The following is a 22177-nucleotide window of genomic DNA, read 5'->3' as shown; positions in this document are numbered from 1 at the left end:
AAATTCCTGCAGCCCCGGCTAGTGCCCCATAACAGCACTCCAGCTGGCCCTAAATGCCGTTCAGGGGCACATCTGTATTGCCAGGCAGATTTTCACGGTTTTTCTGGGTCTCACAGTCATGGCTGCCTGCCTTTCTCAGAGCGTTAGGGTTTGTGAACCTTGGCCATGGTTCATATTCAGTTATTTGGGGTGCTCACTGACACTCCGAGCCTGCTCTGCCTGGGGCCTCTCGGTTTATCCCCTGACCTTCAGGGAAGTCCTGCTGGGATGTGAGCATGCTTGCGGGCTGTGACGAATGAATGTAAAGGTGGACGGGAATCCTATCTTTTAGGCACCATCCACCAGGGTGTGTCAGTTCTCGTGCACCTTGATGGACTCCAGCAGCATTAGTGTCACCGAAGGAAAGCATTTTAGTCCTATCAAAGGTTCATGTATCAATCTGCACAAAGCTCACCGCAAAGAGACTTGGGAAAGAGATGTATTTTCCAAATGACAGATACAGGGCAGGCCCCCTTCCTCCAGCCCTGCCTGGCAATACAGATGTGCCCCTGAACGGCATTTAGGGCCAGCTGGAGTGCTGTTATGGGGCACTAGCCGGCTGCAGGAATTTGATCTGATTGCAGCAGCTTTTCTATCAGCACCTCAGGTTGCTGGCTGTCAGCCCTGTCTCAGGGCAGGAGCTGCCGGTGGCAGAACGAGATATACCAGTTAGACATTCATTTGCCGAATGAGTGGCGTGTTGTCAGTTGCCTGGCCATGCATCAGATCCCTTTTTTGCACAATCACTTATGAATTCAGCAAAGAGCAAAAACACTCTGATTATGAATTGAGCAGAAGGAAGCAAATCCTGCAAATAAATGGCAACGAGATAAGAACCATAAATAAGAAAAATGATAGGAAAGGAGAAAATTGCCTGAGGCCCATGCCAGTGAACAGATACCCTGGCAAGAGAGGCCCTGGGGTTTGAATAGTGAATTAAAGAAGACTGGAGGAAGAAGAACATGAAGAAGAAGAAGGAAGAAGGAAGAGGAGGAGAAGGAGGAGGAGAAAGAGGAAGAAGAGAAGAAGAAGAAGAAGAGGAGGAGGAGGAAGAGGAGGAGGAGAGGTAGGAAGAGGAGGAGGAGGAAGATAACGAGAAGAAGAAGAAGAAAGAAGAGGAGGAGGAGGCGGAGGAGGAAATTGTCTAGCCCTCCCCTGCAGCTAAGCAAATAGAAGATGTAGTATGAAATCCACAGCTTAATGTTTTGGCCACAGAAGTAATGTTATGTCATGGTTAACTGTTAAGAATTGCCAAACTCAGGGCAATACATTTCAGCTCTGCCTCTCACTAGCGTTGTGACTTTGAGAAGCTATGGCACTGCTCTCTGTCTCAACTTACTCATCTGTTAAATGGGTATAATCACAGCACCCACCACAGATGTTGTTATGCATTAATATATGTATATATATAATGTTGTTATATATATGTAAAGCACTTAAATCAGGGCCTGACTTATAGTGTTATGAGCATTATTTTCTTGGGAGGACAGAATTTATTTGCGTGGTCTATGCCTCAAAGTTTAAAAACATGACAGGAGAGGAAGGAATTAAGGCCCAACAGTTAGAGAAAAAAAAAAATGAACTTGAGGTAGGATGGGATTATTGACCACCCACTGTGATTCTTCTAGAGCTGCACTGTCCAATATGGTAGCCCCTAGCTACAGGTGGTATTTAGATTTAAACAGAAATTAATTCAACTTAAATACAATTAAAATTCAGTTCCCCAGGCTCACTAGCCATATTTCAAGGGCTCAATAACCACACGCAGCTAGTGGCTCCCATATTGAACAGTGTGTGATAGAACCTGTTTGTTGTCATGGAATGTCCCATTGGATAGTTCTGGCCTAGAGCGGTAGTGACCAGCTGACCAAGTGCTAGAATGATTCAGCCTCCATTCAAAAGCATGACTGATATTTTTGAGCACTTAGATCTAAGTACCTTACAGGCATTATCTCAGTTAATCCTCCCAGTGTCCCTATGAAGGAGGGACTCTGACGGTCTTTACTTTACAGATGGGGCAACTCAAACGCAGAGAGGAAGTCACTGTCCAAGGTCATGCAGCTGCGGAAGGGTGGAGGCAGCTGGGTGCCTGCTACGGGTGTCTGAGTCCACAGACTCCATTCTGAGCCGCTGCCTTATGCCGCCTTGCAATGTGACACGCTTAGTGTGGGCTTGGGAAACAGAGATGAAGCCCTAGCACCAGGATAGCTTTGGAGGAAGGGCTGGTGTCTTGGGGAAGAAGGAAGAGGTTCTATTCTAGAGTGATGACTGGACGCTCATTGAGAAAATGCAAAGCTGGAAACAGGTTTTGGGGCCAGGAGTTGAACACACAGCTCTGATTTCTGCCTTTTCAAAGCAGTAATGAATGGCCATTGGAATCCTTTCAAGTGCGTGTTCTCATCAGGGCTTTTTATGATCCAAAGATTCATTAAATAGTCAGCTTTGTTCCTAAGGGCTTTTATGCCTAAGTCTGAGGCAAGTTTATAAACAGATATTTATTGAAGAGCTGCTGGGGCCAGACGCTATGGTGAGCCCCGGAGGTACAATCGTGATTAAGCCAGTCTCTGCCCTGACTTGTCCATCCATAACAGCTAAAACTTACAGAGCATTTGCTCCATGCCCGCTGCTTTTCACACATATCTCATTTAATCCTTATACCAACTCTGTTAAATAAGCGCATCATCATGATCCCTATTGCACAGTTAGGGAAACGGATGCTCAGAGAGGTTAAATCACTTTCCCAAGGTCACACAGCTTCTAATCTCCATCCCACATGCCTTAAAATGAGAAGCAAGCCTAGGGTTTCTGATGGTACCTGTCTCTGGGCTGTGATCCAGAGGGGGAGCACGCCATTGTCCCACCACTCAGTCTTGTTCTGTGTGGTCTTGAAGGAGTACTTCCAACCTGTCTCAGTGTTAAACATCATGTTGTGAATGACTCCGTGATCTTCAATCCAGCGACCTTGGGGATAAGGATGGAAGGTATAAGTTCTATGAACAGATGCTGCTCGGGATATAATGTGGTCTTAAGACCACCTCCCCCAGCATCCTTTGGGTTGGCCTGTGTCTTCTGGTGGACTATGGCTCCAGGTGGCTACCCAGAGGCTTCAGACTGCTTTTCTGGAGGTGTGAACATTGGTAGCCACAAAGGAAGGGCTAATCGCACCTCACACCTGCCAGATCGGATCTGCTCCCGGGACAGGCCTCACAGCCCAGGGGGAAGCCGTGTCGGCTGTGGAAGCTGATGAAGGTGGAAGGGAGGCAAGGTGTAGGGAGGCCAGGTTTTTCGGGTTATTCTATGTCTAGAAACTAAGAGCCTGGGATTTGGACACTTCCTGTGGGGTTATTTTTCTTATCTTCTGCTTACGATGGTCTGATTCCATACTGAACATCCACTCAGCCCAATTCAGCAAACCTTTTACGGTTTCTCCTAGGACTCCCATGGGCTATGTATGCTGTTTGAGGGAACCAGAGGACTCAGGGAGGATTTCCAGACATAGAGACTTGTTTTTCTCTACTTGAGGGAGGAAGGTAGAATGGGGAATGTGAGCAAGCTAGATTGTTCCTGAAGACGCTGGAATTGAACCGAGTACGAAAAATCCCTGTGCTCGTACATCCAACCAGGGAAAAGGAGAGGCCACGTGGGGGCCAGTCTAGGGGGCACTGAGCTCCCGCTCCCCTGCCTCCTGGAGGAGAAAGAGTCTGGATGACCCTACTGACTGTAATAAGATGGAGATGATTTCTCTCATGTCCAAGGTAAAATGAGGCAGGACATTCATGGTCATGGGAACAGTGAATGGGAAAGCGCTCTGCAAGGTCCGTCACCACCAGGCTGCTGGTGGGGAAAGTCCCCCATGGTGGCCCAAGACACAAAAAGAGTTGTTGCTGTAAAGCTTTAAAGAATTGTTTCCACCCTGTAGGTAGGCCACAGAGCCAACCACACGTGGGGTTACTGGAAAGAATTTGTATTGCTGCCCGGGCTTGGGGGCCTTGGAGTGTCAAGATGCTTGGTCAGGGAGCAGATCAGACTGTCAGCAGAGGAAGAGCAGCGACCTAGAATGTACAAGAACTGGGTGCCAACCCTGACATGACTTCTGAAGTTGCTGTGTGAACTTGAACAAGCTCCTGGCTCTCCTGGCCTTGGTTTGCCTGTGAAACAGCGATAGGTTTGTGATGAAACCATGGCACACGTTAACCACGCCAAGTCCTGTAGGGCAGTGGTCCCCAACCTTTTTTGGACCACGGACTGGTTTAATGTCAGAAAATATTTTCACAGACCGGCCTTTAGGGTGGGATGGATAAATGCACAAAATAAAATTATGTGACCGGCGTAAAAACTGTGGTATTCTTAAATATAATTGTCGAACTTACGAGACAAGCATCAAGAGTGAGTCTTAGACGGATGTAACAGAGGGAATCGGGTCATTTAAAAAAATGAAACAGGCCCTGGCCGGTTGGCTCAGCGGTAGAGCGTCGGCCTGGCGTGCGGGGGACCTGGGTTCGATTCCGGCCAGGGCACATAGGAGAAGCGCCCATTTGCTTCTCCACCCCCTCCCCTCCTTCCTCTCTGTCTCTCTCTTCCCCTCCCGCAGCCAAGGCTCCATTGGAGCAAAGATGGCCCGGGTGCTGGGGATGGCTCCTCGGCCTCTGCCCCAGGCGCTAGAGTGGCTCTGGTCGCGACAAAGCAACGCCCCAGAGGGGAAGAGCATCGCCCCCTGGTGGGCAGAGCGTCGCCCCTGGTGGGCGTGCCGGGTGGATCCCGGTCGGGCGCATGCGGGAGTCTGTCTGACTGTCTCTCCCCGTTTCCAGCTTCAGAAACAAAACAAAACAAAACAAAAAAAATAAAACATCGTTCAGACTTAAATATAAATAAAATTAAAGTAATGTAAGTTATTTATTTTTTCTCTGCGGACCGGTACCAAATGGCCCACGGACCGATACCGGTCTACAGCCCAGGGGTTGGGGACCACTGCTATAGGGACATCAATTCATGTAACCCGCCCCAAAGCCCTGCAAGTGGGCATTACTATAGGCCCCTTCAGAGATTTCTCCCTTTACAGGAAATTGAGGCACAGAGTTTGCTTAAGGTCGTGCAGCAGAGCTAGGCTTTCAACATGGGAGGTTTGGTTATAGCCCATGCTTTTTTGTTATTCATGTAAAATTTACATAACTTAAAATTACCATAAACATTTTAAAGTGTACAAGTCAGTGGCAGTTTGTGCAATCATAGTGAAATAATCACCTATCTCTAGTTCCAAGACTTTTAATCACCCCAAAAGGAGACCTGTATCATTAGCAGTCACCCCGCCTCTGCTTCCTCCATTTCCTGTTGGCCATTAATCTACTTTCTGTCTCTATGGATTTGTCTACTCTGGACATTTCATAGAAATGAAATCATACAATATTGACTTTTTGTCTCTGGTTTCTTTTACTGAACATAAAGTTTTCCAGGTTCATCCATTCTGTAGCATGTATCTCTATTTCATTCTTTTTCATGGCTGAATAATATTCCATATCTGAATAGACTAGAGTTTTTTTTAATCCATTCATTAGTTGATAGAAATTTGGGTTATTTCCATTTTTTTTTTTTTTTTTTTTTTTTTTTTTTTTGTATTTTTCTGAAGCTGGAAACGGGGAGAGACAGTCAGGCAGACTCCCGCATGTGCCGGACCAGGATCCACCCGGCACGCCCACCAGGGGCGATGCTCTGCCCACCAGGGGGCGATGCTCTGCCCCTCCGGGGCGTCGCTCTGCCGCGACCAGAGCCACTCTAGCGCCTGGGGCAGAGGCCAAGGAGCCATCCCCAGCGCCCGGGCCATCTCTGCTCCAATGGAGCCTTGGCTGTGGGAGGGGAAGAGAGAGACAGAGAGGAAGGGGGGGTGTGGAGAAGCAAATGGGCGCTTCTCCTATGTGCCCTGGCCGGAATCGAACCCGGGTCCCCCGCACGCCAGGCCGACGCTCTACCACTGAGCCAACCGGCCAGGGCTCCATTTTTTTTTTTGTCTACTGTGAATAATGCTGCTATGAACACTCGTGTAGAGGTATCTGTTTGAATCTGTGCTTTTAATTCTTTTAGGGGTAAAATTGCTGAGTCATATGGTAACTGTTTGCATTTTTGAGGAATTGCTAAACTATTTTCCACAGTGGCTGCACCATTTTACACGCCCATCAGCAATGTACAAGGATGACAATTTCTCCATGTCCTCACCAACACTTGTTATTTTCCTTTTTCGAATCGTGGCCAACCGCGTGGGTATGAAGGGGTGTGTCGTTGTGCTTTTGACTTGCATTTCTCCATGCCTGATGATGTTGAACTCCACAGCCAGTGCTTTTAATCTCTGTGCTATACTGTCTCTCAGGAGTCGGCTGGACACCGCCAGTGGGAGTACTTTGTTACTGGTTGGTAGAGGCTGTAATGGGCAAGAACCGTTCAAGCCTCACCAATTAATCATGGAAGCCCTCTGCAATCTACCCTGAGCCCTCCTCTTGTTACAGTGCCTGAGCCTTCTCACGGCTGGGCCGTGCCACGTTCTGGCAGACGAAGCGGAAGCACACAGATAATTCACCCAGGGAGCTGCTCGACTTTGCCTTCTATTTTTTTTTTTTTAACCTGAAATATCCTGGATTCTGTTCTGTCTTCCTGCTCAGTAAAAAGCAACTCACCCTGGGATTACAAACACCTGCCATTTTGCCTAGTGTAGGGTTTCTCCATGGTAGTTTCTACCATCAGTCTTAGACTTGAGTTGCTTCTAGCCCTTGCTGAAGCCTCTCCTCTGGCGTGGGGCCTGGGAGCCTGAGTTTTAACGAGCTCCTAAGGTGGTGTTAGTGCCCATGGACTGTCAGCTTCACTGGCTCAGGGGCTTTAGTCATGCACACATGCATATGAGTCATTAACATCCACGCCTTAATTCCGGCAGGTGGCCCACCATCGAGAACCAGGGGGAGGGCAGGCAGGCATCAACACCTGGCTCCCTCCAGTATCTGGGAAGGCCTGGGGTCCAGAGCCCCTGGGAGGACTTGGGAGAAGAGATGGGAGAAAGCAAAGGGTGCCGTGGACATGGAAACTTCCCCCTCCTGCACCTTAAGGATGCTGATTGCATGCCCTGTGTCAGCCACAGGTCAATTATAATTCCAGCTAAGTAGACTAGCCTGGGAACCAATCATAGAATCCATTTTCTCCTCAAAGCGATGTTACCCAAGTTTCAAACAACTAAGCTAAAATGAGCTCAGGGAGCATGACCCTTCCATTCGGCACACAGCTAGTCTCAGTAATTGCACACGGGGAACCATCTCCGTGGGGCTTGGGTTATTTCTACCCTGACACTTAAAGGCATGTTCTAAATCCAGCCGCTAATGACCCGGCAGGGGTTTCCGCGGCCCCTTTGATTCCTCCTTCCCGCTGCTCAAGCCTCTTTATCCTGGTCGAGGGCCCGTTCTGGAATGTGGGCGCAACACGACAGAGGAGAAGAAAAGCGGAGAAAGGAACAGCTAGCTGTAGGGAGCGGCATTCATATTTTACTTCAATTGCGTTTTCTACTTTGGCCACAACCAGGGACCTGGCTAGAAAGCCGAGGTGAAGGGTGCACTGTGGCCTGGGCTTGGAGTTCCAGAGGCCGCGAAGGGGCGAGTCCCGCTCGATGCTGTGCAAGGCGGGCTGGACTGGAGGAGAGGGTCGGTCTTGCCTCTCATGAGCCCCTTACTCTCTCTCTCTCTGGGCCTCAGTTTCCCTCTTTGTGAAGCAAGCCACGTTAACCATTTCCAAGGGCTCTTTCCTTCTCTGTTATACTAAGCGTCTGTCATCCATGTCATTTCAATGCCTGGTGATGTGGGCAATTATGCAAGCTAAACCGGAAGTAGGATGAGTTCTCCTTGTGAATGAGATTTCTGCTGCTTGCTAATAAAGCTCTAATCAGGGTACAATGCCGACTCCCACGCCATATCACTTATGGCAAGGTGTGGGCAAATGTACCCAGCCGAGCATTTCAGGTCTGGGAACAAACCCAGAGAGATTCAGCTCCTTCTCTTGGTTCTCAGGGACTGACATTTCTTTCTCAAACATACAGAGTGAGTTTAGGAAACCACGATGTCCAGAGTGTGGTCCAACTTTTTCTGTCTCCTTCCCCTTCTCAAATATTTTGAGCCAAGTATTATCCTGGATTGTCTCAGGGTATTTACAGAGAGGGGGCAGGAGAGAGAGTTAAAAACAGCAAAAGCACATTCTAGAGTGCCTGCAGTGCTCACAGGTACCTTCTCTTCGAATCCCCTACTCATAAATCCTGATGAAAGGTGGGTCTAGGCACCATGTTTGTACCACGTGATGTCTCCTCCCTATATTCAATTGGTTGGCTGGAAACCCAATTCTCTCTCTCTCTCAAGACTTGAACCAAGAGACACAGTAGCTAATCAGCTGGTGGTGGGCTCTGCTGTCTACCGTGGCTGACCATGGGCAGAAAGAGAAAGATGGTTGAGAGTGAGAGAAGCAGAGATAGGAAAGTCCATGGTGCTGATAAGAAAGACTGCTGGACTTCTGAGCGCCAGAAAGAGGAAGTTTCCATCCTTTAATGGCCTCTAATGTGGTTCTCACATTCATGAGTTTGCTCGCTAGAGCTTTGCAGTGTGGTCCTTCCCCTTGAGCTAGTGTGAATGGATTTCTGTTTCTTATAACCGTTTTTCTCTGACATGCTGAGAGTAGGGTGGTGACATATTTATGTTGGAATCTCCCTGGCACAAAGCATGGGGCTGTTCCTTTAGTAAGCATTCAATAAATGTTTGCTGAATTGAATAAATTCCCTCCCACCCTACATCTCATTTGCAGTTGGCCAGGTATGATCGAACAACTAGAAAGCAGAACTTGATTTAGTCTGAAGTCAATTTGGGAAAAAATACTTTAGTGGAATTAAAATAAACCATGCTATAATTTAAAGACACAATAAAAGCACTCCCTCCATCCAACATTTTCTCAGCTTCTACCTACTAATTTTCAGGTGCAACAGTATCTATCAGGGGTAGTCAACCTTTTTACACCTACCGCCCACTTTTGTATCTCTGTTAGTAGTAAAATTTTCTAACTGCCCACTGGTTCCACAGTAATGGTGATTTATAAAGTAGGAAAGTAACTTTACTTTATAAAATTTATAAAGCAGAATTACAGCAAGTTAAAGCATATAATAATAATTACTTACCAAGTACTTTATGTCGAATTTTTGCTGTTTGGCAGAATAAATCTTTATAAAACAGCTTACTATAGTTAAATCTATCTTTTTATTTATATATACTTTGGTTGCTCCACTACCGCCCCCCATGAAAGCTGGAACACCCACTAGGGGGCGGCAGGGACCAGGTTGACCACCACTGGTCTATATATTTGCAAATAGTGCACTTGGGCACTGACATGGTTTCATGCATCCACTTATTTAACAATAATTTGAGGACCTACTGTGAGTCACTTACTAATTCCTTTGAACTAATCTAGCATATAAGCTTTAAATGTACCTTCATTTTCCTTCTGATTTGTGAGGTCCAGTGCTTCATTAAACTCACATTCCCAAAACTAAAGAAGAAAATGTCTTAATAACCAGCCAGTATGAAATCAGCAAGTACAGCTGCCAAATCAAGTCAACCAATCACCTGAAATCAACCCAGTGCTCCAATCTTGAGCAGACAAATTAATGCAGAACCACAGCCAAATTCCCACTAAAGGAATCCCTTCCAGGGCTCAAAACCACACTCACCCCAAGTCTATAACCCTGAGTGCCACCCACTGATAACATAAAAATATGGAAATAAGAACAGGTGTTTCAGTGCACCAACTGAAATGTGACACCTTACCAACTCCTGCTCTAGAAATGAGGCCTGACCTCCACCTTAGCACCAGATGATGGCAGCCCTTCTCGGGATAGAGAAAATAAAACCCTAGTGCACCCATTTTACTAAGCTGCTCTTGCTCATGTGTATATGCAAATGACAAGTGCTGACGCTGCTTCTTTTTGACATTACTTTTTAATTATAGCCATCAATAAATCATTGCATCCTTGAACAAGACTTGAGAATGGCTCTAAGGCAGAGGCGTGGTCCCTTAGGAACGAGGCCAGCAGAGAATGGGCTTCCTCACCCGCACCTCTTCCTTCGAGCTGCTGTCAGAAACAGAAACGCTCTTTCTTCAAGGAGCTGGAGGCAGAGGTGCTGTCCTTGGGCTGCATCTGGGATCCTTACTGACACACAGTTCTACCTTTGGCTCGATTTACTGGCCATTGTCACCGAGACAGGATCTGTCCTTGCTTCTGCATATTTTTTTTCACTTTACCATTTCTCTTACCACGGTAATGGGCTGATGGTACCCCCTTTCCCTCCAAAGATAGGACAATATTCTTATCCTTAGAACCTGTGAATGCAGCCTTATTTGGAAACAATGTTACCTCACTTTACAGAAGTAAAGATTTTGAGATGAGGAGATTATCTTGGATTATCTGTGTGGGCTCTAAATCCAAAGACGCATTTCCTTATATAAGAAGCAGAATAGAAGAGAACACAGGCAATAGAAGAGGAGACAATGTGACCAGGAAAATGGAGACCGGATTGATGCTGCCACAAGCCAAGGGATGCTGGCAGCCACCAAAGAAGCAAGGTAGGTAAGGATTCTCTCCTAGAACCTCCAGAGGGAGCACAGCCCTGCTGGCACCTTGATTTTGGATTTCTGGCCTCTAGGCATTTTGTTGTTTTAAGCCACCAGCTTGTGTTGCTTTGTGACAGCAGCCACGGGAAACTAATACACTTGTGCTGTCCGTCTCCAGTGATTCCAGCTTCTCCTCTCACTCAAGGCCTTGGAAGCCAGAGCAGTCACGATGTTTTGCTTGTTTGCTATGATGTTTTGGGCTGACCCTTCCTATTGTGTGCTCCATGGACCCTTGGTGTCAACCTCACTTGGGAGCTTGGTAAAATGTGGACCTTCAGGCCCCAACCCACATTCCCTGAACCCGAATCTGCATTTTAACCAGATGCCCCGATTGTCCATATACACATTCAAATTTGAGCAGTGCTAGTAGGAGAGGCTCTGTGGTGGCAAGTAGATCTTTTACACACTTGCAAGAATTCTATTAATAGTTTCTTCAAGTACATCAGTTAAATCTGGCATGGAGGTTATGTAGAAACCAAACCGAACCAAACTCTTAGAAATGCATACTGATGTATTATGGATGGGATGACATGACATCTGGCATTTGCTTTAAAAGATTCCAGAAAGGAAGGAAGGAAGGAAGGAAGGAAGGAAGGAAGGAAGGAAGGAAGGACAGAAAGGAAAGAAGAAAGCAAAGGGCATTGTGTGGGGACAATGGAACTAGAGTGGCAAAGTATGGACAAATTCTTGCAGCTGGGTGCTGGGTGCGCAGTGGTTCATCATGAAACTTTCTCTGCTTTTTCTGCAGAAATTTCCATAATGAAATGTTAGGACAGACCTTGGTTTTCCAGCTTTTATTATTTTCAATTTTTTTCCCATGATTCCATTTTTTTTCCCTTTGTGGAAATGACAGGTGTTATAGGGTCATGTTTTTGTTCCAAATCTGTTGTTTCTTAGTTCTGCTTGCCTGTGTTTTGGCCTTTGTTGACTTCCAGGACTTTTTTAGCCGGGGGCTGTTGCTGGGGGAACAGGATGGGAGCTGATTAATTTTGACAGGATCTTCCAACTAGGTTTCCAACATCTGCTGGGCTTGTCTTGTTACCAGCAGCAGGAATTTAATTTCCTTTCTTTTTCTCTACTTCTCTTACCTCTTGCAGACTCCCCCACCCCCAATGGCTAGGTTGTCATCTGCATGACCTTTGGCTCTCTGATTTACATGTGATTTGAATATTGTACATCTTGTTCAGGGGTTTTCAACTAGGTAGTGATTTGGCCCCATAAGAAAGATCTGGCAATGCCTGGAGCCAATTTTGGTTGTCATAACTGGGGGAGAATGCTGCTGGCCTCTAGCAGGCAGAGGCCAGGGATTCTGTTAAACACTCTATGTGCACAGGATGCCCATCCCCCCCAAGACAAAGAATGAATGATCTGGCTCAAGATGTTGATAGTACCAAGGCTGAGAAACTAATTTTGTCCTAAAGCTCATCCAAGTACTTTTGGCCACCTGTCCTTTGCTCCTGTTCTCATGGAGAAGGGGAGGTGGACTCATGACTGGTTTACATCTATGGGAAGTTTTTTACCTCCTGCAGGTTGATTTTGGGATCGATGATAAACAACGAATCATCTGTGCAAGTTGTGCACTGCACACCTCCAGGGGGCACCACTCATATGTTATTCATGAAAACAGACCCTCAGGATTGTGCTGTTCACAATCTACATGGCTGTAAGTGGTTGCTCTGGTTTTGGGGTTGCCCTGGGGGCGGTTCTAGAACTAGAGACTTAATTTTTGGCCAGCAGGGGCCCCTACGCTGCCATCAAGTGTCCTGTCAAAGAAGGAGAAAATGTTGAACAGAGAGAAACTTACTTTTATTATTCTTGACCAGTATCTAGTTATGGAATGTCTCCTTTATACCCCAGGGCCATATCCATTTGACTAGATCTAAAACTGTCAAATTATAATATCATGGCTATGCTTTTGATAGATTTTATCTGAAACACAGTGGTGATAGCTTCTTAATTTTAGTTGGTTCCTTGGGGGGAGAAAATATATTTATGCTGCTACCATAAGAATTCCTATCCGCCCCCACCCCCCATTTGCTTGGCAGGATTTCCTTAGTTTCAACAACATAACTTTTACGGGTTCTCAATCATTTTGTAATAAAAACTGAGATTGCAAAAAATGCTCATTGTCATTACTAGTGATGGTACAGTAAGTACAGGCTTCTCAAGAGAGAGAGAGAGAGAGGGAATTGGGTGATTTTGCCTATCAGAGTGAGCTGCTAAGCCTCAGAGCATGGCTTTTCATTCTGGTGAGATCTGAGGGGAACTACAATAGAGTTCAGAGAGGTGGAGGGACAGTGCTGGGAGGTGGCTGTTTGCAGGTGTGATCACTAGTTCCCTGCTCTGTGGGTGGCCCCACAGAGAGAGGTGTGATTTCAGGGGACTGAGTACTGGATTCTGGTCTGCAGACTGCCATCCCTGCCCTGCAAGGTTGCACTCAGGCTGGGGTGGTGGGCTTCTCTCAGTTCTGCCAGGCCTTCTTCCCTTGCTCCTCCCTCTGATAATAGTCCCCGACTTTCCACTGGGGACCCACCAGCCCACCATTCCCAGTTCACACCCTTTGTGCAGGGCTAACCTGGGGGTGGGCATGTGGTCCCAGCTGGGGTGGTCAGCACCATTCCATCACCCTGACCACAGCAACTGGTTCTGAGAAGGATATTAGCGCAAGGAGAGTCATCTTGGGAATTCTGTGGTCACTCTTAGGAAAAAAAGGAGAGAGAGTAGGAGAGAGAGGGAGGGAGAGAGAGGGACAGAGAGATCATTTTGATGACATAATTTGAGGACCAGGATGTAGCCACACCTGAAGCTATCAATGAATTATGAGTTGAATTGTGTTTCTGTGAAAAGATATGTGGAGGCCTAAGCCCCAGGTCCTCAGAAAGTGACCTTATGTGGAAATAGGACCATTGCAGAAATAAGGTCATACCAAAGTAGGATGGACCCTTAATCCAAATGACTAGTGTCCTTGTAAGAAGATGGCACGAGAAGACAGAGACACAGGGAGAGCTCCATGGATTGCACAGGGGATTGTAGTGATGCATCTACAAGCCAAAGAACACCAAGGATTGCCTGTGAATCACAGGAAGCGAAGAAGAGACAAAGAAGGATTCCCTATAGCAGGGGTCAGGAACCTATGGCTTGTGAGCCAGATGTGGCTCTTTTGATGGCTGCATCTGGCTCGCAGACAAATCTTTAATAAAAATAATGTTAAAAATATAAAACATTCTCATGTAATACAATCCATTCATTTCCTACCGCTTATGTTCATGGTTGCGGGTGGCTGGAGCCAATCACAGCTGTCCTCCGGGACAACACCAAATTTTTATTGGATAATGCATAACGTATACGGCTCGTTGTATGGCTTTCATGAAATTACATTTTAAAATGTGTGGCGTTCATGGCTCTCTCAGCCAAAAAGTTTCCTAACCCCTGCCCTATAGGGTTCACAGGGAGCATGGCTCTAATGACACTTTGATTTCACACTTCTGTCCTTCAGAACTGCTAGACAACAAATTTCTGCTGTTTTAAGCCACCCAGTTTGCAGTATTTGTTATGGAAGCCCTAGAAAAAGCATGTGAGCAGTTACAGATTAATAATCCTCTTTCTCCTGATCCTCCATCTCCTCCTCCTCTTTCTCCTCCTTCTTCTCCTCTCTCTTCCTCTTCTTCAAAATCATCACAACCATCTTAGTTCTCATCCTCATCTTCATCAGTTTAATCTCAGCAACAGAAAGGGTCTAATACTGATGAGGTGACACATGGTGATGTGGGCGGTCCACCCTCTATGGCCGCTCCTTGCCCCTCTTGTACCAACCCCTGGGGCTCAGAGGTTAGACCCTAATTCTGGAAGCTTTTCTGGGGTACCAATCCCTATTTCCGGTTGCCTTTAAACAAAAACTGATGCTCACCTCCTGGTTATCTGAGCCCCCATCAAGGACCTATTGATGTAGGCAGAATTCCAGCATGGCCTCCGAGATCCCTGCCTCCTCATATACACACCTTGTTTAGTTCTCTCCTCTTGGACATGGACGTTGCCAGTGGCTTGCTTCTAACCAATAATACACGGAGAAGTTGAAGGGATTCTGCAGATGTTACTGAATGAGACCTCTAATCAGTTCACTTTGAGTTAATCAAAAGGGAAATTATCTAGGGTAGCCCTGACCTAATCAGGTGAGCTCTTAAAAGAGGGTCTAGAGCAGTGTCTTTCAACCACTGGCCCATGGTCTGGTGCCAGTCACCGGAAATCCATGCCAGTCTGCAAAAGAGTTCACTACCGGGATAGTGTATGAAGATTATAGACCCAATGATCTCAGTTGAATTTGCTTATGCTCAGAGTGATTGCCACTTATCAGCCTGTATCACTGATGAAAATACTATTGAAGTTGTCTTAGGTATTTTTGGAACTTGTAGCCTTGTTCATACAACCTTCTGCACCATGCAGAACATTAACAAATCACGTGCAATAGGCAAAAAAGCATTTGGACAAACTTACGTAGTATTCAATGCATCATACATGTGGAGTTTGGAAATCAAGCACCAGCTTGTATCCTATTGCACTGTTATGCGCAGTAAGATAAAACTTTATTTGTTGCATGTTTCTGTTGCTGGCTGGCTAGGTCACTTGTCCCCAAGTATAAAAAGGTTGAAAACCACTGGTCTAGAGGAGAGAGACACTCTCCTGCTGACCTTGGCGAAACAAGTTGCCATGAGTTCTAAGCTGCAAAGAAATGACTTCTTCCAAAGCCACATGAGCTGGGAGAAGACCCCAGCCTGGCCGACACCTTGATTGCAGCCTTGTGAGTCCCTGAGCAGAGGACCAAACTCGGTCACGCTCAAAATCCTGATCTACGGAAACCAAGAGATACAAAGTGGGTATTGTTTTAAGCTACTGAGTTCGTGGTAACGCAGCCATTGAAAACTCATCCAGCTTCCAGCTTAGGGAACTTTCAGGTGCTGTGGCCAGCTCCCCTCCGTGTGGGGCGGGGGCATGGAGCTGGGAGGATGGATGGGGGCGGGGAGGAGACAGAAAACTATCTTGGTGGAAGTCATGTCCCATCTGTTGAGGGAGGGGAGGAGCTTGATGAATCTGCAGGCCTGCCCAGTGCTCCCCTTTGGGGAGCTGGAGGGAGAACGTCACTTCACAGCCAGGTCTTGCTGCACTTGGAAGCCTTGATCCTAGACAGAGGCCTCACTTCCCCTTCTTGCAGGTGGTGCTGGTGGGCAAATACTTGAAGGAAAAATATACGCTCTTTTTTTTCCCCCCATTGATTTGAGAGAGGAAGGGAGAGGGAGGGGAAGGGAGAGAGAGCGAAAGGAGTATCAACTTGTGTCACTTAGTTGTTCATTTAGTTGTGTACTCATGGATTGCTTCTCCTATGTGCCCTGACCAGGGTTGAACCTGAGATCTCTGGGGAACAGAGACAGCCTGTTGCTTACCCACTGAGAGACCTGGACAGGGAAAACCTATGCCCTTCTTAGGGGGGCAAAGATTTTCTTGAGTGGAGAAATGATAAGTTGGGCTATTTTGAATTAACAGCCAGTTAAAATGCTCTCTCCCATAGCCTTTCCCTCATTCAGACAGCCAGGACTTCTGCCCATGCTTCAAGGAAGGGGAAAAGTGGAGAAAGCAGGGACGCCCCTGGCTTTGAGTTTCACAAGCTGGGTTCCTTGTGGGAGCCACAGGGGAGTTGGGGTGCAGATCAAGTTTTCGGGGGGACACAGGTGAGTAAGAACAAAACTCCCCTGTCTGATGCCCTAAACTGTCAGAGAAAGGAGCGGAGGTGGAAGGGTTCCGAGGACAGTGGCTTTTTGTCCTTCTCCCTGGTAGGACTACAGAGAAACAGAAGCAAGCCCCGCCAAAGGACTGCGGGACCTGGGAGGACAGGGGACATGGGCATGTGTTGTAGGACAGGCTGTGGGAGGATGGCAAGGCCCTGGAGACACGTAAGTGTCTAGTTATCACTATCCTCACTGCCTGGCCCAATGGAGATGCTCAAACAATAATCGAATGAAAGAATGCATATAGCAGAGCATCCTAAAAAAATCTCTCCAGGAAGACCTTCTTCCCTGGCAACAGGGAAAGCTGATGAGACTCCTGAGATCCTGGCTCTGGGGGGAGGCTGAGGTATTCGCACACCTGGCAGTCCCAAAGCACAAGGAGGGCCTGCTGCCCAGATGTGGACTGTGTCCTGGGTGGCCCAGGGTTCTGACCTGGGCAGCCAAGTCAGCTATGCTTTAGGAGGGCCTACTCTTAGGCCCTGGGCCTGGGGCCTGGCTTCTCCAACCTTGGGACCACCTGGCCCTGCATCCTTGGAGTCCATCTAGGGTTCTCGGAGGGGTGGTGCTGTGCCATCCTACTTCGCAGCTGAGATGTGGGGCAGTGTGGCAGCATGCCCCGTCACCCCCTCTCTCCCATGTTAAATTGCCCAGAGGTGTTTGTAAGAACATCGGTGAATTAGCTGTGGGGCCAAGAGAGCCTCTTTTATCATAGTTTGTGTCAGGCCGACCCCCTGGAATCTGATGAGGTCTTTGGGTGCCAGCAGCACCAATTTGTATTCATTATTTTTCCTATTACAGATGATTCTTTTCCACATTGGAGTCAGGCAGAGGTCAGCGTGAGCTCAGCTCATGAAGACAAATACCAGTGGTTTTGCTGGGTCCAGGGTGGCCTCTCTCTCATTAATACAGCTATTCAGCATATATACTCATTGCCTGGAAGCTCTGAGGACAGGCAACATTCAAGGGGGTTGGGAATGATTACTTAAAGCAAAGATATCAGAGGGCTGTAGTCATCTGGAGGACAGGGGCTAAAGACTTCATTAACTGTTCAAGGCTGAGTTCGAATCCTGCTCCTGCCCCAGGGAAGATTTGTGTGTTCTGTGACCATAGAGAGAGTAACTGTCCTGACCTCATATCACTGTTAATGAGAATTGAAGGACAAGATGATCGTGGTACTTGCCGGGCATCTTCATAAGCCAGGTTCTGGGCTCAAGCTCTCAGGGCAGTGGTTTTTCAGCCAGGGGCATTGGGCAATGTCTGGAGACGTTTTTGGTTGTCACAGTGGGTGGATGGAGGCTGCTCCCCATCCCACCGCGCACAGGATGGCCCCGCCACGGAGACGGAGCCGGTCCCTCGTGTCAGCAGGGAAACACTGCGCGCAGGATGGCCCCGCCACGGAGACAGAGCCAGTCCCTCGTGTCAGCAGGGAAACACCGCGCACAGGATGGCCCCGCCACAGAGCCAGAGCCGGTCCCTCGTGTCAGCAGGGAAACACTGCGCGCAGGATGGCCCCGCCACGGAGACGGAGCCGGTCCCTCGTGTCAGCAGGGAAACCCCGTGCGCAGGATGGCCCTGCCACAGAGACAGAGCCAGTCCCTCGTGTCAGCAGGGAAACACTGCGCGCAGGATGGCCCCGCCACGGAGACAGAGCCAGTCCCTCGTGTCAGCAGGGAAACACTGCGCGCAGGATGGCCCCGCCACGGAGACAGAGCCAGTCCCTCGTGTCAGCAGGGAAACAACGCGCACAGGATGGCCCCGCCACAGAGCCAGAGCTGGTCCCTCGTGTCAGCAGGGAAACACCGCGCACAGGATGGCCCCGCCACAGAGCCAGAGCCGGTCCCTCGTGTCAGCAGGGAAACACTGCGCGCAGGATGGCCCCGCCACAGAGCCAGAGCCAGTCCCTCGTGTCAGCAGGGAAACACCACGTGCAGGATGGCCCCGCCACGGGGACGGAGCCGGTCCCTCGTGTCAGCAGGGAAACCCCGTGCGCAGGATGGCCCTGCCACAGAGCCAGAGCCGGTCCCTCGTGTCAGCAGGGAAACACTGCGCGCAGGATGGCCCCGCCACAGAGCCAGAGCCAGTCCCTCGTGTCAGCAGGGAAACACCACGTGCAGGATGGCCCCGCCACGGGGACGGAGCCGGTCCCTCGTGTCAGCAGGGAAACACCGCGCACAGGATGGATTAGCCACAGAGCCAGAGCCGGTCCCTCGTGTCAGCAGGGAAACACTGCGCGCAGGATGGCCCCGCCACAGAGCCAGAGCCAGTCCCTCGTGTCAGCAGGGAAACACCGCGCACAGGATGGATTAGCCACAGAGCCAGAGCCGGTCCCTCGTGTCAGCAGGGAAACACTGCGCGCAGGATGGCCCCGCCACAGAGACGGAGCCGGTCCCTCATGTCAGCAGGGAAACCCCGTGCGCAGGATGGCCCCGCCACGGAGACGGAGCCGGTCTTGTTTTAAATAAGGGGGACACAGAACTTGCCTTTTCCACACGGGTGAGTTAAAAATATTTTTACTTTGTGTGTTATAACACTTTGTTTCTTCTAGTCAATATGTTCACATGGTCCAAGACCTAAAACCACATACGGGGCACACAATCTGAGTCTCTCTCGCACCCCACCCCTTTCCCTGGAGGACCCAGTGTTACCAATTTCCTGTTTACATATCCAGAGGTCCTCTCTGCTTCTAGAAGCAATTGTATGCGTGTATATCCACATGTATAGAATTTGCACATATACACCCATACTGCACACATTCTTCGCATCTCACTTTTGTTACTTAACGCATCTTGGAGATAGCTTCTTAAGGGGCACCAAGGCCTTCCTCGTTTTTTTTTCTTGGAAAGATGACAGAGTATGCCATTCTGTGGATATATTTTACTTAGCCACTCTCCTCTGGGTGGGTCTTTTCTTTTGTGGTTACAAACACTAATGCAATGAGTAACTTTGTAAGTACATGGCTCCCCCCCTCCCCCGCACAGATATATATCTGTAGGATAAAGTCCTACAAGTGCTATTGCCAAATAATAAAGTTCCTGCGCTCGTGATCGTGTGGAAGCTGTCAGATTGCCCTCCACTGGAGCTGTTCTGTCCCCATCCCCCGCGGGCAGTGAGCTAGGAGAGGAGTCGGGGGGATTTTGTAATTTTAAAAATTTGCTCTCACTGTTTATATCTTCTCATCAAAACCCTTTTGGGAAGAAATAAAGAGTGGGCAAGCCTTATAAAATTTCATGCCCATATATATTCTCCGTGGCCAGGGACCCAGCACCTGCCCACAGGAGATCTTTGAAGTGTTATGAAGTTAGAGCCACTGGGAAGTGGTGTTTGCTTTTTCCAGAAAAGGGCTATTTAGTCCCTGCTTCCTGGTGCTAATAGTTCCCAAATGACTAGCCTCTCAAAGAGTTTACATATAGGAAAATCTCTCAGCAAATCTCCCTCTGAGTGGTCGTTCAGCTTTATTTTTGAAGTTTCTGATTAGAGGGCCCCTTGGAGAGTCTGGTGGAAGAGATAAAACCCTCTCCCTGAAAAATGGCGCTGGCAGTTTGCATGTCATCTCAGAGGTGACTTGAGCTGCCCTGGAACCTCCAGAAAGTGGCACCTCTTCACGCCCTGTGAGAGGGGTCGGCGGATTCCCAGTTCCCTGTGGCCAGGGGCACCCTGCTTCCAGGCCTGGCCCCTCCCTTCCCCACTTCCTGGCCGAGCCACTGGGCAGCTCTTCAGCTTTAGAGTTCTCATCTGCGCAATGGGGACAGTGCTTTGCAGTATTGTATCAGAGTTAACGGAGGCAGAGCACCTACCACGGTGCTGACGTCAAGCCCATGTGGGAAACGGAAGCAAATGTTATTCTTATTATAGTGGGGATTCTGGGACAACCATGATCCTTCTTGTCACAGAGACCTCACTCATGCTGTTCCCTCTGCCTAGAACACTTTTCCTTTCTCTTGTCCCTCAAGGTCTCTTTCACTTGCAGCTCAATTGTCCCCATCCTAGGACCCTTTCCTGCCTCTTCAATTTCATATCCGCTCACCCTGGCCGTCTTCTCCTGGAGAAGCTCTCCTCTTCCTCCCTGGTGCCTCTCCGAGTTGTAACGAGATCTAGTAGTGTGTGTGCTTGTCTAATGTCCGCCCGCCCCGTGGACTACCTGCTCCAGGGGAGCTGGGGGAAGCAGCCCAGGCAAGGGCCCTGAGGCAGGTGGGGCTGCCAGGAGGTACAGGTAGGAGGCCTTTGTCATATGGTGGGAAACACTCGAGGGGAAGAGAGATGAGAGAGGTCAGGAGAGACCAGGGGCCTGCCCGTGAGGACCTTCTTGGCCCTTGAAGGACAAAATTTGCATTCTCTTCAAAGAGCATCCCTGTCCCTTTAACCTGCCAGCGTTAAGCAGGGGGAGTTGCCTGATCTAACTGAGTTCTTTAAACTTTAAGGTTTTATTATTTTTATAAAATTCTTTAATGACTTACTTTTTAAAAAGACCACCAGCCACTGTGTGAGATGCGGGGTGGAGGGTGGGCTGGGTCTGGGGGGCACGGGGTCCCTCAGGAGACTGCAGCCCTAATCCTGATTCTGTCTGTAGCTCAGCGCCCCGTAGCCCACGGGGTTCTAGAAACAGCCCTGAGATCCCAGGGTATTCTAAGTTAGTGCTTCTTCCAGGGGGTGACCCCAAGCGACATGAGCTGCCTCGGTCCCCCCAGAACTGAGACAGAATGGGCTCGGCCTCAGGGAACGACAGATGTCGGGGCCTTGCACCAGCACGTGTGGACTGACTGCAGAGTGGGACTCACCTGAGATTGTGGTGAAGTGAGAAGGGGAGGTCATTGTCACGAAGGGCGGGGTGAGGTACTTGGCCTTCACTCCCTCCCGGGCCAGGCGGTCCATGTTGGGGGTGTCCACATCCTGGTCGTAGTCCCAGCGGAAGCCGTCAAACGAGATCAGCAGCAGCTTGTTGAAGCTCTTCCTCCCGGGGACGGGGTGGCCGCTGGCCCAACCCAGTAGAACGGGCAGCAGCAGCCCGAGGACCCTGAGCCCCATCGTGCTGCGAGCGCCTCGCAGGGACACGTCACAGAGTTCACGGGCCTGCTCCCGTCTTCTCCCTTTTGTATCTGTGGTTGAACAAAGTCCAAACTGATAATTCGGCTCTAGCTCTGCTGAGGATCAGAATACCCAGAGTGTTAACAAGATGGCACGTTTTCCACGGCGAAAAAGTTCTGGAAATGGGTAGTGACGATGTTGGCACAGCATTGTGAATGCACTTACTGCCACAGAATCATACACTTTAAAATGGTAAAAATGGTCAATTTTATGTTATATGTATTTTACCCCGATGAGAAAAGCCAAGTCGCGTGAAATATTTTGGACTCTTATACTCATTTTACTGTTGTAAAGATTTGGGAGACAAGTTAGACTGGGGCTTTCCTTTGCTTAGTAGATCCTGTTTGTATAGGGAGGACTTTGCATTATAATTATGAAGACAGCCAGCATGATTTAAGTGCCCATGGGGGGGCTGGGGACTGTCTATACATTCTCTATCCTATTTTATGAGTATTTTTTCAAATCTTAGGAAGGTTATTAGTTGAAAATTCCCCATAAGAATTAAAAAAAAAATTATTGTGGTCATACAGACATTAGATTGAAGTTACCACTTTAACCAGTTGCAAATGTACAAATTCAGTGACATTGAGTACAGTCACAACATTGTG

General features: G+C 48.5%; 1 protein-coding gene across 1 annotated transcript in view; it reads right to left on the bottom strand.

Annotated features, from left to right (window-relative positions):
- LOC136336520 (ectonucleotide pyrophosphatase/phosphodiesterase family member 7-like) overlaps positions 1–21556 on the bottom strand; it is a 34505-nt gene extending 12949 nt beyond the window's left edge. Inside the window, exons 1-2 of the mRNA XM_066278275.1 lie at positions 21263–21556; positions 2855–3000 (exon numbers count right to left, since the gene is read on the bottom strand). Coding sequence (XP_066134372.1) covers positions 2855–3000; positions 21263–21509 — 393 coding nt within the window. The 5' untranslated portion in view covers positions 21510–21556. The remainder of the gene's footprint in view (positions 1–2854; positions 3001–21262) is intronic.
- Between the last annotated feature and the right edge of the window lie 621 nt (positions 21557–22177).

This window comes from Saccopteryx bilineata, chromosome 4 (assembly GCF_036850765.1).
Source record: "Saccopteryx bilineata isolate mSacBil1 chromosome 4, mSacBil1_pri_phased_curated, whole genome shotgun sequence".
In the NCBI taxonomy this organism is placed as follows: domain Eukaryota; kingdom Metazoa; phylum Chordata; class Mammalia; order Chiroptera; family Emballonuridae; genus Saccopteryx; species Saccopteryx bilineata.
The sequence above is the reverse complement of the archived record's forward strand: the minus strand, read 5'-3'. Positions and strand labels throughout refer to the sequence as shown.